Here is a 14,474-nt window from a genome sequence, read left to right as displayed (position 1 = left end):
GAGACCGGGGTTGGCAGGTTCAGATCAGGCAGTATTCCGAAGCATTAGACTGTGGTCGGGTTGATAGACGACGGGATGGGGCCGGTCCCAGAGCTGCGCCTTACGCAGCCATTTTGCCTTGCTGCCTGGCCACACCCCTATTTGCCATATATACTTATTATATAAAATAAAGATCTTGAAATAAAAAAGAATGTAGATCAGGATACACAAACAAACAAAGGACACTGATGAACACCACAAAGCTTGTATGGAGGGGTGTACAATCGGTGTAAATATAAAAAATTGTAAATTGATACTTGTATAGCGCACTACTCACACGCAAGGGTCTCAAGGCGCTTGTACGAATACCGCTGTGGAACCCATCCTGGCTTTCCCTGTGAGGCGTCCACTCCTGGGCACTCCGAAGGTGGAGGCCAGGCATCCTTAGCGTTGTGGGGGCCGTTGTGGAGATTAAGCAAGCTATTGCCCAGAGTTGCAGAGTGGCACTCCATGATTGGAATAGGCACTGAGGCGAGAATTATCAGGTCCGTGGAATTTTGAGCCCAAGACTCGCTGAGGCGGGGAATTGAACTCTGGTCCCGGGCTAGACCTCTGCATCAGGGTCTGCCACTCTAATCATTGAGCCACACTTCTCCACTGTGGTCACCTGTACAACAACAGACTTTGCTGGATGGCCCTTAATGTCTCCATTTCCCCATGCTAATAATAATTAGGAGAGAGGGCCATTAGTTGTAACTTGAAATGAAAATAATGAAATTATATATTGATTTTGCAAGTAGCGGTGATGGATGGTCCCACATATCCAGTGTAATTTAGCCCAACACTTCTTAATTACTTAATTCCCTTTTGGATTTCCAATTCCATCCACTTGTTAATTTTAAGTTTATGGCATGCTATTTAGTATGCTCAAACTCAGATCAAATGACTAGTTTTAATATTTGTGTTCTTCTGAAGGATTGCCATTGCTCCTTCGATAAGATTACTGCTCACGGTATGTTTTATATAGGCCATCGTTCAACTGTCTTGTGGACGGCCTTCAAGTGGGAGGCTAATTTGTTTGCATATACCCATGTCAATTTGTTGCATAGTGTGTACTCGACCTACATTCAGGGAAAACGAATCTGTGCTTTCTTCAATAAATACATCCTGCAGTACTCATATCACTCTGCTTTCTTACATCACATCCTGTCGCCTCTTCATTCATCTTCTGGTCAGTGCATCCATCTATAGCTCAAGATGATATGTTTTTTTAACTTGCAAATGTGTTCTATAAATTATTTTGAGTAATTGAAACAATTATGCTTGGTTAGACTAGAGTATATTATATTCCCCTTTCCAGCTTTTCTATACCTAATTAGTTTGCTTTATTTAAACTCATCTGAAGGAGGACACACTACTTATTAAGTAAGTAGAACATGTGGGAGTAATTTTCTTTATACAGTAGTTGATCTAGACTGTAGGTGTTAGAGCCTCCAGTCATGATACTTTTTCCACTGCAGTACATATGTACAAACATCTGCCTTCCTGCTTCTACAAGGGAATGCCTGCACAAATTACATCATGCCTGGCAGTGAAGTCTGCAATTGGCGACCTGCTAAAGACTCACTGGCCAATGAGCATAACGCTGCCATAAGGAGGTAAGCTGCACAAAATCTCTGGAGATTGGCCATTTTACCACACAGCTTGCTGGGTCATCCTACCTCATTTGCATTGGTGCTCAGGTAGTAAAATAGCATACCCGTTGAGAAAAGTGAAGTTCACTAATGAAATTCAATATGAAAGGTAGTGTGAAACCCTAGGAGCTTAATCAACATGTTCGTAGATTCTCGACAAACACAAATGGGATTCTCCAGAGGATCTGAGCACCTTTCGGAGTAGAGAAGCAAGTAGAGGGCTTGACATCACACCTTATATAGTAGAGGGCTTGACATCACAACTTATATACTTTGTGAGCGTTTGAACTCCCTGGATGTACTGCTTTGCTCAAGGTGGCTTTAAAATGTGTAGGTGCTTTTGAATGGCAGAAGAGGAAGGGAAAGGCTGCTTGCCTAACAGAGATGTGATCACCTGATGGAACACTTAGCCTCATTTGATGAGGGCTGTGAGAGTCAACCTGGAAGACAGCCTGAAACATTTGGCTTGGAGATTACACAAAACTTCCATTGAGCACAGTTTGGAATGCAATTCAATTTACATTTGAAAATAATAAATTAATCAGCAGTGAAAAACATCATAAATTAAGAATTTTATTCATGATTATTCAAGACAAATCAGGAGGTACCAGCATGTGCATTTTGTTTGGTGGCATGTGAACAATGCCAAAATGAAATGCTATAAACATTTGCCGCCAATCTGCTCCTTGCTAATAGGACGTCTACATTTGTTTCAAAGCAAGGCTACTGCATTTGCTCAGCAAAGTGTACTTTCTCCCACAAACTGCTGTAGAACCTTGGATACCAGATGTAACATTTCTCTGAGCCATCTGCATTGCCTCTTGTCCTTCTGGTGACAACTGAATTTTGTTGTCATTGTTATCAATCCTATATTTCACAGCTGGTCTCGGAGGTCGGTTGCATTTAATTAGCTTTTTGTCTTAAGTGACAAACTAAAAGTGCCCTTACGTAGAGAGAGGTTTGGGTCGGAAAGAAAATAGCAGAAATTCAACAGCTCGCATTGTGATAGCCGAATAGATCAAGGACCCATAGATATGTAAATAAACTGAATGGATTTCGAGGTCTCGATTCGGTGGATCGGATAATCACTTTTGGATCAAACCTTATTGCACTTCATCGATTCCAGGGCAAGCTGGTTCACCTGGCTAGTGACATCATAATGGTGAACAAAGCACTTTTCACTAGAGTCAGTCATCATGGGTCACTCCTGGTTTCCAAGATTCCCATATCAAGGCAACATGCGAGTTTTGTTTCCAACATGAAAACCAAGCACTGGTAGTCCTGGAATGAGACAGCTGTGCGTGTCCTACAGCACATTGAACAACCAAAATACATCCCGTGCGATACACCAGTCTGATTTATCTTCACACAGCTGTAAGGCACACATGGAGATTTGCTTAAAAGTTCACATGATTCAACATTTGACGTACATGTTGGTTGGCCAATAGGAAATTTCCAACAAATATAGTAAGAATATTACTTAGAAGTACGAGTTGTAAGCAATTGGTACTTTTGCCTGAAACTCTGCCAATCCTCAATAGCACAAAAGAGAAAAAGAAGTGCAGCCTTTGTTCTTAAATTGCCCATTTCAGAAACTGAGCAGCCACTAGGAGTGGGAGGGCGAAGTGGTTAGATGGAACGTGGCCCGAGTTCTTGGCATAAAATTCTGCTACTTTGACGTTGGGGTTTTCCTGCCCTTCGCCGACATTAAACCACATTTGCATGCAGCGCCCACTGCCTCTTGTGTAGGTGGAGTACTTGTACGAGTTACTCCAAATATTCACACACAGGTCCGAAGGCTGCGGAAACATGTCGGTGAACTTTACACATGTGGCATTCTCTGGACAACGGTTAAATCCTACAGTGAAGACAAAAATAGGGGGTTAAATAACATTATAAAAGCATTTTCTACAAAAGCACATCTTAAATGTTAGAGAGTCTCACTGTGTGGATAACACCTATCAGTATATTCAACAAACACATACATTTGTTTTAGAACCTACTTGCTTCATATGGCCCTCTCAAAGTGAACATATGACAAGAGTTCCCTCAAATATATCTCCAGTTTTTCTGTTCACTTTCATAAGTCTACAATTTAGGGCTTTCCGTGGGTCAAGAAGGTGTTTTGGCTCTTCTTAGGGTTACTAGGCTGGAGAAACCTGAAAGTTGTTACAGCTTGATTTTAAGGTTCATGTAAAAAAAAAAAATTCAAAAAAAAAAGAGACCGCACAAGAGACCCATGTTCCAAATCAGTTCGACGCTAGTAGGAATCCACTTACCTTGGATGCTTTAAAACTAACTCACAATGCAGACCGGTGGCCTCCAATATCTTGCTATTGATGAAACATGCATTGCTTGTAATATATCCACTTTCAATTTTCTGGAACCAGCTCCAATTGTCAACCAGAGCTCATGTGATCATGAAAAAGAGCTTTAAAAGCAGTATTTAGAGAGGGTATGACAATCTTCTTCCTCTATAGGCATTTGATTGGTCAGCAGTTGTGTCATTCTGCCTATGAAGTTAACTCCGAGCTCACTGGTAAATACAGCAGCAAGGGACTGTGTATAAAGTAACCCTGTGACAAATACAGCAGCAAGGGACTGTGTATAAAGTAACCCTGTGACAAATACAGCAGCTAGGGATTGTGTATAAAGTAACCTTATGACATACAGCTAGAAGGGGCTTTGTACTGAGTAATTCAGTGACAAATACCGCAGAAAGGGGCTTTAAACTGAACATTCTCAGATAAACACATAGTCAGGGGTTTTATATTGTGAATCATCTGATGAATGCAACAGGAAGGGGGTTTAAATGATTCCCTTCAAGACAAATACAATTGAGAGGGCGTCTTTTACGTTGTGAACTCCGTGAAAAATGAAATACAACGGAGCCCTCAATGTATTTTTGAACACAAAGAATGTCTTGCACAGATTTCTTGTTTAGAAGGCGTAGAGAGTCATTGTCAACGTTTAGAATTGTATTTTCTGTGTTAGTTTGTGAGTTAAAGTCATTTATTTATTTTTAAAAGTGAAAGCACTGTCTGGACATTCATTTATGAATTCTTACTGTGTGCTCTGCAGACTTCAGAGTTTCTACCCACAACACCTCCCCCAGTTCACCTTGAACTGCTTTGCCCCGTTACCTTCAAGGTCAAATGCTAGCGTTCTGCACTTGGCACTTAGTGGGGTCCAGTAGTAGTGGTCTAAGGGCTACGGGCCCATCCCATTTGATTGGGTAGCAATTGTCTTAGCTCATATAAAATGTGGTTCAATTGCTCAGCTCGGATATAGACATAATGAGCACAAGGGCCATGTCAAATACAGCAGGAAAGGACTTTGCATGGTGAAACCCTGTGAGAAATACTGTAGGGAGGGGTTTTACCTTGTGAACTCCCTCAACTAGGAAGGCGTTTGCATAGTGGTTAGGAGTAAGTGGTGAGTGAATTAAGGTGCTTTGTCTTTGGAAGTAGGAGCAGCAGCTGGATATTGGTTTATGTTATTGTGGAGTTTACAAAGCCCCTAGTTTCTAATGCACACCACCTCCAGGGCTTGTAACACAATGCTGCTTCTCCGCCCTGATAGCCTAAAACCACAGGCATACACTTAGTGCAGTTTGGGACTGACAGTACATGGATATCGGGGCTTCGACTCCACCCGTTTGTTAATCTTCTTGACAAGCATTGTGATTGGACAGATTTTTGGTCAGCCCATATATGAAGTCGTAGCATTGCGCCTGATTGATGGAGACATGCCACCTGCAGTTGGAAGGATCTTTCAAGGATGTTTCCCCATGACTAATTTTGCAGGAAATGATTTAACGTTGTAAACTCTCAGAATTAGGAAGGTGTTTTACATTTATGAACTCCACCAGAAACACCAAATGAAGGGCCGCCCCGTCCAAACAGGAGGAGGCATCGCCATCGTCCATAAAAACACCGTCAAAATCACGACCAGCTCCGACGCTAACCTTTCAACCGCCGAACACCTCCACTTCCAGGTCCACACTGACCCCAGAACCACACTCAGAGGCACCCTAATCTACAGGCCTCCAGGAACACGTAAACAATTCAGCGAGGACATCACTGACTTCATCAGTCCACATGCCCTCGCCTCCGAGAACTACATCCTACTAGGAGACCTCAACTTCCACATGGAAAAGAATAACGACAGCAACACCACCACCCTACTGGATAACCTAGCCAATCTCGGACTCAAACAACTTGTCGACACCCCCACCCACATAGCCGGACATACGCTAGACCCAATCTTCACTTCCAGCAAACACATCTCCTTTGATCGCACCACAGCTCTCCATTGGACGGACCACAGTTGTGTTCACTTCAGCTACAAAAGCACCTCGACCCACAATCCCCCACAACCTATTCCCCGAAGAAAATGGAACAAAATCACCACCTACCAACTACTCACATCGCTCAACCAAAACCCACCTGCCCTCTCATCTGACCCTAACCAAGCTGCCATCAAATTCAAACAATGGATCACTCACAGCGCTGACGAATTAGCACCCATGAAAAACCATCACACCAAACAAGACAGCAAAAAGGCCCCCTGGTTCAACGATGACCTTAAAAAATCCAAGAAACTTTGCCGTACTCTCGAGAAAACATGGAGAAAAAACCCAACCACCGACAACATGACCACCTTCAAGGCAGCCACCCGCAAACACCACCAGCTGATTCGATCCACCAAGAAATCAGCTTTCAAGAATCGACAACAATGCCCATAACAGCAAGGAACTATTCAATATCGTCAAAGAATTTACCAACCCCACCGCAGCCTCAAACGACATCACCCCCTCCCAAGACCTCTGCGATTCGTTATCCTCCTTCTTCTACAACAAAATTGCCGACATACATAACAGCTTCAAAAACAATAGCAACAAACAATCCTACCCACCCCCCTCAGAACCTATACCGCCTTCCAACAATCTCAACGCCTGGAACCCAATCACCACCGAAGACACCATCCGCCTTATGAATTCCATCCACTCTGGCTCGCCAACTGACCCATGTCCCCACCACATCTTCAACAAAGCAGACTCCATCATCGCACCCCACCTCCGTGATGTTATCAACTGTTCCTTCAACTCTGCTACCTTCCCAGAAAGCTGGAAACATGCCGAAGTCAGTGCCCTCCTGAAGAAACCCACAGCAGACCCCTCTGAACTCAAAAACTACCGCCCAATATCCCTCCTCCCTTTCTCGGCAAAAGTCATCGAGAAAGCCGTCAATAGCCAACTCGCCGCCTTCCTCGAAGCCAACAACTCCCTCGATCCCTCACAGAACGGCTTTCGAGCCAAACACAGCACCGAAACCGCCCTCATCGCAGCCACAGACGACATCCGAACACTACTGGACAACGGAGAAACAGTGGCCCTCATTCTACTCGACCTCACCGCCGCCTTCGACACAGTCTGTCATAGCACCCTCATACAACATCGGAATACAAGGAAAAGCATTGGACTGGATCGTCTCCTTCCTCGCCGGAAGAACCCAGAGAGTACGACTTCTCCCCATTCAAATCAGAGGCTACCGTAGTCATTTGCGGTGTACCACAAGGATCATCACTCAGTCCCACCCTCTTCAACGTTTACATGAGTCCACTCGCATCCATCGCGCGTCAACACAACCTTAACATCATCTCCTACGCTGACGACACCCAGCTGATCCTTTCCCTCACCAAAGACCCTAACTCCGCCAAAACCAATCTTCACGAAGGTATGAAAGAAGTTGCCGAATGGATGAAAACCAGCCGCCTAAAACTTAACTCAGACAAAACGGAGGTGCTCATCCTAGGATCATCCCCCTCTGCCTGGGACGACTCATGGTGGCATTCGGCTCTGGGCACAGCACCCACACATCACGCACGCAACCTGGGCTTCATCCTAGATTCCTCACTCTCGATGACCAGACAAGTCAACGCCGTCTCATCCTCCTGCTTCAACGTACTTCGTGTGCTCAAAAAAATCTTCAGTTGGATCCCCTCCGAGACCAGAAAAACTGTCACCCACGCACTAGTCACGAGTCGACTGGACTACGGAAACACCCTCTACGCCGGAATAACAGCCAAATTACTGAAAAAACTCCAACGTATCCAAAACGCATCAGCGAGACTCATTTTGGACATCCCTCGCCAAAATCACATTACCGGCCACCTGAAAGACCTCCACTGGCTCCCCGTCAACAAGAGAATAACATTCCGTCTCCTCACCCACGCACACAAGGCCCTCTACAAACTAGGGCCCGAATGCCTCAACACTCGACTATCCTTCTTCACACCCACCCGCCAATTAAGATCCTCCGATCAAGGCCTCGCCGCAATTCCGCACATCCAAAGATCCACCATGGGAGGTAGATCCTTCTCCTACTTGGCTGCCAAGACCTGGAACTCACTCCCCACCCACCTCCGCCTTACACAGAACCACATCTCCTTCAGAAAAGAACTTAAAACCTGGCTATTCGATAAATAATGAACGCCATCCCCAAGCGCCTTGAGACCCTCTGGGTGAGTAGTGCACTATATAAATTCTTGAACTTGAACTTGTTAAACACAGAGATAATCTCCCGCAGATCTCCAGCTCAGAAGGGTGCAGAGATGCCGGATGTTCAAGGTGTGCAGTTGTGATCCTTGGTTTGTTAATTAATTTGGAGTAAAAAAAAGGTACCATATGATGTTTGGCTATAGGCTGCTGTAGGTGTGCACCTACGCGCATACAGTCATACAAAGAGCTTTGAAAGCGGTATTGAAAAGGGTGTGTGGCTCCACCTCCATGCGGACCTTCTCACCAGGCATTTGATTGGTCTTAATCCGCTTCTTAAGTAGTTCCACCAGAGTGCAAGGATAGTGAAGCATCTATCTGCTACGGTGCAGTTGGATTGGCTTAAAATAGTTTGTCATGCAACGTCCATAAAAGAAACCATCTGTACTTATTACAAAATGCAATTTTTATCTCATTGGAATGATTCGGGCCAGCTGCGTCATCTCACTGCAGCAACACATATAGGTATAGACGGATCCTGTACTAAAGATGACCAATTAACTTAAACGAATGATGTGGGGTGTCATTCAAATTCTGAGATTGGACATCATCTAAATTGTGAATGACTGTTTGAACTTAATTGAACTGTGAAATGGTTTCCCTCAATGAATATGGCCATGACGTCATCATCATGCATCGGCCACCTTAGGTGATTACGCTCAGAATCTGGGCTCACTGGATAGACCATGAGAATCCCGGCAGCCCATGTTTCCATCCACACGCCCCTCATCCCCTTCAGCTGGTAACTCTTACACTGCAAACATCTCATAAATTGCCTTTTCCTTTGAAGTAAGATGCACAATCTTACCTTATTCAGTTTTAGTCAAACAAATTATGCCTACGAGTTTATATGTGTTTGCAGAACTTGTTAGAAGAGATTTTGACCTGCTGCACTTTTCCTGTTACCTGGCACATGAGATAGGAATTCACACACGAGCATGGGTCCCGAAGAGGTGAAATAGGCGTTTAAGCAAAAAAAAAAGGCTCTTGCTTCAGTTCCTCTCTCGTCAATACAGATGCCAGTGTAGACCCCCGTGACTGAGTTTCACATTAGAATTCCCTGGTCGTACCAGCCAAGTTTCAAACTTGCACTTGAAACTTGGTTGGAGCAGCCTGCTGCTGCGTTACAGAAAGAGTGTGACTGCAAAGTTTGTGTCTGGAAGTAGGTCATGAGATTGATTAACAAAATTAAGGGATTGCAGTGCGGATGCAAAACACCTTTTATTTCAAAACAAGAGAGCAGGTGAACTTAAATAAAGCAAAGCTGATAACAAAGTCCATCCAAGTCCAGGCAAATATTAGACAAAGATTGCTTAGGCACCCCACAAGGTGAATTGTCTAATAAAACATTAACAGGTGATCCAATCACATCTTGATTTTAAATATACCCCATCATATTAGTTATGTTTTTACTAGTGCTTCATTTCAGGTATAAAATAAACTGTATAAACATAGATTAGAAATAAAAGTGTAAATTATTAAAATAAGGCTGATGATTGACATACTAATGAGTTGATGTTTTCAATTAGAACACTGGAATGTTGAGCGCTCCACTGAAGACAATAGAGTAGCTCCAGGCTTATAATGGCTGGTATAATCCCGGAGCGCTAACATTCCAATGGTTTTTAATTTTCTTGCATTTTAGTTTGGAATATTCTACCCTTAGTGAGTGGAATGTTCTAATAGCCATATAGCCCTTCTGCTTTGCGCTATACTGGTTGTTAAAGGCCCTCTCCCTCGTTATAGGCCCAAGCCACACTCCGGTTCAGGGCCTTTAACAACTGGTATAGCCCTCAGCAGTGGGCTATTAGGCTAGATTAGAACAGTGGAATGTTGGGAGCTTCACTGAAGACATCCGGTGTCTCAGAGCTTGTAATAGCTGATATAATCCTTCTATTACAGCATTCCAATGCTGCTCTTTCTGTTCCTCCCTTTTTAATGTAGAACATTCTCTCCTCAGTGACTGGAATGATCTAATAACCTTTTGGTCTTCTGCCTCACACTATTGCTGTTGTTAAAAGCCCTCATTTGCTGCTCAGGTTTATAACTAGGATTCTTGCGCTTCAACAACTGGTATAGCCCTTGGCATTGGGCTATAAAGCTATACTGTGCTCTCAAAATCATGGAGACAAAGGTTGAATAATTGCAATGCCTCCAACTCTTTAGAGTTGGACTAGATATGATTAAGTATTTCTCTGCTCTCTACACAAAGGGGAAATTTACTGCTATTGTTCAAACTTCAGAACCATTTGCTCTTTGCGTCTATGTTTGGGAAAGGTGTGAGCCTCGCCAGCATTAGTATTATGCATTGGGTGAACTGTTGGAGTTGGTTGTACATCCGGAGGGCTCGCAATTCAGTAAGGAATGGTAAGGCGGATACATTACTGTTGTAGCTGCATTTGTTTTGCACAACCATTCCCTCATTTTTTTTCTTTTACACATACTTTTATCTAGGGGAGACTAGCCTTGGAGTCCGGAAGGACAAGTCTCGTTCTAGAACGGCTATCAATTGCTCACAATCCAGTTAATATCGAATGTATAATGGAGATCGAGACAGGGTGATATACTGGAACAGAGTCGCCTGAATTATTTCGACTTTTGTGGAAGGCGATTCCAACTCTAGCTGCATCGCCTCTAATGGGATGTCTTTGTTGAAATCCATTAACCTACGTGATATTCAAGCATCAGATTTGTTGAGTTTATCAGGATTGTGAAACAGAAATAGGAGCCGTGCATTACGACTAGGGTGGTTTTAGCTACATTGGCTCACAGTACCCTCTCCACATTTCCAATCAAATCATAGTAGCTCATTAGAGAACTTGTCAATTAGTCAATCTTTTAGTCTTAAATAATGAGCTCCATGATGGTACCTGATCAAAATTTAAACTCAAATATTTGTACTCTGTAACCCCATCAAGCCTACATTGGTAAATATACCAGAATTCTTTGTATTTGGATGTACCCAACACAAGACTTTTACTCTTCTCTCCGTTTATTAAGAGCGGGCATACATGGCAAGGCGGATCATCATTCTTCGGAGTCCTGTGTTCCTAGCAACCATTAAAAGGAAATAGGACTCTGACTGTATTTATACTGATGCAAGGAGCAGTGGGTTTGACTGACCTTGTGTTCAGATATGAAAAGCAAGTCATCTATAAAACAATAGACTTGACTATCCCCACTAAATCTAGGACATTCAATGGTTTAATTTGATTCATTATCTTGACAATTCTCTCTTCTGTGATCTGAATGTCTAGTTTTATATGATAAGCAGCCCTTTCATCTGATTGATCCCTGGTTATTGGTCAGATATGTAAAGAAGACCCTAGGTTTTCCACTAACCTCAGATATTTCGCAGGTTTCTGGACATCCACCACCCCCCTTCTGAAACTAATGCAGCCCCTAAACTGCTGCTCAAACTTCTGATCCTTGCTCTGGTCTTCATGCATATCATATATTCAAGATCTTCCTGGATTGATACCTCAATTTACCGTCCATTCTTCGTTATATATGCTCATCCATATTCCCATTTCCTACTAATTTGAAATATCTTTTTTTCATAACATTTTGCTGCTTTTCAAAATAAATAATCATAATCAACTGCCAGGTCTCAAATCAGCAATAAGTAAAATCCTTCATGTACAGATCAATTGACAATAAGTAAAGTTCACTCCATGGCATCTCACATCTCTCATGGACATAATCACTGGCCAGGAGAACCAGTCAGTCTTACTCTTTTCGACCCTCAATATATCAATGGACCACATTTTGTTCAATCAATCACCATCACTTCCTTAAGGTTCTATGCTCTAATTAATTAATAATTCTAAGTCATGCAGTCCCCATAGCTTATGGTGATTGCATGGGCAACCTCTACTCAAGTGACTCTTTCTCAGCTCCACACAACCAGTACATGTGCCAGTCCATTTCTGAGCAGCGCCCATAATCTGGCTACATTTTGTCGGGCCACCATGAAGCCTGTGTGTTACACATTTATATTTGGGTGGAGATTCTCTCTCTGCCCCCCCCCACAGTTTCCCCCCCCAATACTCATGACACTTATTTTGACATCTTTAAGAAACCGGGTTATCAGTTGAGGGTTTGACAGTTGAGGGTTTTAACCCCTCCGCTGCGCCAAACGTTCCGTGCTGGAGCGGAACATTCTATTACGCGGGCGGGGCCGGAACGTTCAGCGGACGTGCCCAGCACTACCGAGGTAGTGCACGTGACGTCCGCTAAACGTGCACCGCACGGAAGGGGTTAAAGGCCCACTCAAATAGAAAACAATGCTTGTCAGGGTGAACCACAAGTCGTCACTCAAATAAATTATTCTTAACCCTGTAGTAGCTTGGCCCAAAAGTGGTCAGTCTTAACTTAGAAGCAATGTATAAAGTAATTAGGCAGCACACAAGCATTAATAAAGTGGAAATACAACATAAGAAAAATCCAAAACCAACTTAGAAAAATAGAGTACATGTGTAATAAATAAAAACACACCAAAACAAACCTAATCCAATCAACAGAACTGGAGATACTGAACTTTAAAGTTTTTATAAAAATAGAGCCAAGAAGTAGAAAGCACCACTCGTGTTCTCTGGCCAAGCTAGACCAGGGTAAAGTCACAAGTACAGGCCTACTGCAATGAAGCATAGAACAGATACAGAGACCAGGTTAGTCCTGCTAAGAAGTTATTTTCTCAAGTCTGGCAAGAAGAGTTGCATCTGCCTTAGAGGTAGCTGCAAAGAGGCTTTAGGCATTACGAGCAGGTTGAGCCTCACTGATGGTCGTTGCTGTAGCGTGAAGAACCAGTTGACGCTGTGGGGCTTCGTGTTGGCAGATCTTAGCCGACAGTTCATAGCAGCTTGACGTGTAAGTCTTGTGTTGCTGGTCATTGCAGACAGTTGATGTTGGCGCTAAGAGCAGATCTCACCAGAAATTTGCATTGGCGGTAATCGCAGGTGGCGGAGTCTTTTATGCAATTAGGCCCGTTAGCTGTTGGAAAGAGCGGAAACTTCAGGATTTTCACCTTTTTCTTGTGAAGGAGTTCTTACTGATACCAACCAAGAGTTCAAGAGCTGGAAGGCATCTTTTGGTGATCAAGACTCACTCCAGCAGAGGCCAGTAAAAGGAATCAGGCAGGTCCGGGTGCTGCTGGTCAGCTGGGCATTTGCCAGGAGGCCACTGGAAGATTATTGCCTCTCTGTTGCTCATGGAGGAGGCTAGCCAGCTACCACTTGGATTCATTCTGGTGGTCCTGTGTTCAAAGGAGCAGCTCCAGTCTTTCCTCTTAAGACAGCAGGCCAGTCCTTCTAGCAGCAGTGCAGTCCTCCTTCGGAATCATCCACAGGTCCAGAAGTGATCTGAAATGGGGGTCTGAGTGTTACCTTTTATCCCCAGTGCCAGCCTGTGTGTGTGTAGGGGGCAACCTCTAGCCCAATGCCTGACTGGTTCTGTCCAGTTTCCCCATCCTTCTTGGGTTTGGTCATCTCGGTCTACAGTGACAAAAGCAAGGGCAGGCCTGGTGCCAGGTTCCTTTGTATGTGTAGTAGGTAAAGCCCTCTTCCCCCAGCCATTCTGTTAAGATAGCCCATCCTGTCCACAACTAAGCCTCTTTGTCCCTATGTCAGGAAGGAATCAACAACCCACTACAGGTGAGACAGCCATGTCATGTAACCCTGGATACTGGCAGAAGGGCACTGTTAATTTGGGCACAAAAATGCCAACTAACTAAAAGTGAAATTTTTGAAATTGTACTTAAAAATCTGACTTTACCATTAAAGTGGGTTTCAAATTACAATTTAAAAGAGTTCAAGAAGTATTTTTTATCTGCTCCCAAACTAACGTTAGCACTCTGTAACGGAAATAAAGTAATCCAGCATTAGCCTACGGGAAAAATAAGCCTTACAACAATGAAAAAGGACTGCAGGAGTTTTTCACTCCCAGCACATTTAAAACTTAAACACATGTTCTACTTTTTAAATACCATGCACCCTGCCACGTGAACCTTTCAGGACCTATCTTAGGGGTGACTTATAAGCATTAAAAAGGAAAGCTTAGACCATTAAAACTGCACTACAGGTTGCAGTGGCAGGCCTGAGACATGTTTTACAATGCTACTTTAGTGGTGGCACAATGAGTGTTGCAGACCACTGGCGGCATTTAATATACAGACCCTTGGTACCATTTGCTAGGGACTTGTAAGGAAAAGTAATGTGCAAATTAGAAGTAAGCCAACTTTACCA

General features: G+C 43.5%; 1 protein-coding gene across 2 annotated transcripts in view; it reads right to left on the bottom strand.

Annotated features, from left to right (window-relative positions):
* Positions 1–2,229: 2,229 nt before the first annotated feature.
* Positions 2,230–14,474, bottom strand: part of LOC147693559 (folate receptor gamma-like) — a 165,829-nt gene continuing 153,584 nt past the window's right edge. For both annotated transcript variants that reach the window (XM_086933777.1, XM_086933778.1), the window contains exon 5: positions 2,230–3,531. In XM_086933777.1, coding sequence (XP_086789903.1) covers positions 3,248–3,531 — 284 coding nt within the window. In that variant the 3' untranslated portion in view covers positions 2,230–3,247. The remainder of the gene's footprint in view (positions 3,532–14,474) is intronic.

The sequence above is a fragment of the Lissotriton vulgaris genome, chromosome 8 (assembly GCF_964263255.1).
Source record: "Lissotriton vulgaris chromosome 8, aLisVul1.2, whole genome shotgun sequence".
NCBI classification, from domain to species: domain Eukaryota; kingdom Metazoa; phylum Chordata; class Amphibia; order Caudata; family Salamandridae; genus Lissotriton; species Lissotriton vulgaris.
This window is presented reverse-complemented; position numbering and strand designations above follow the sequence as displayed.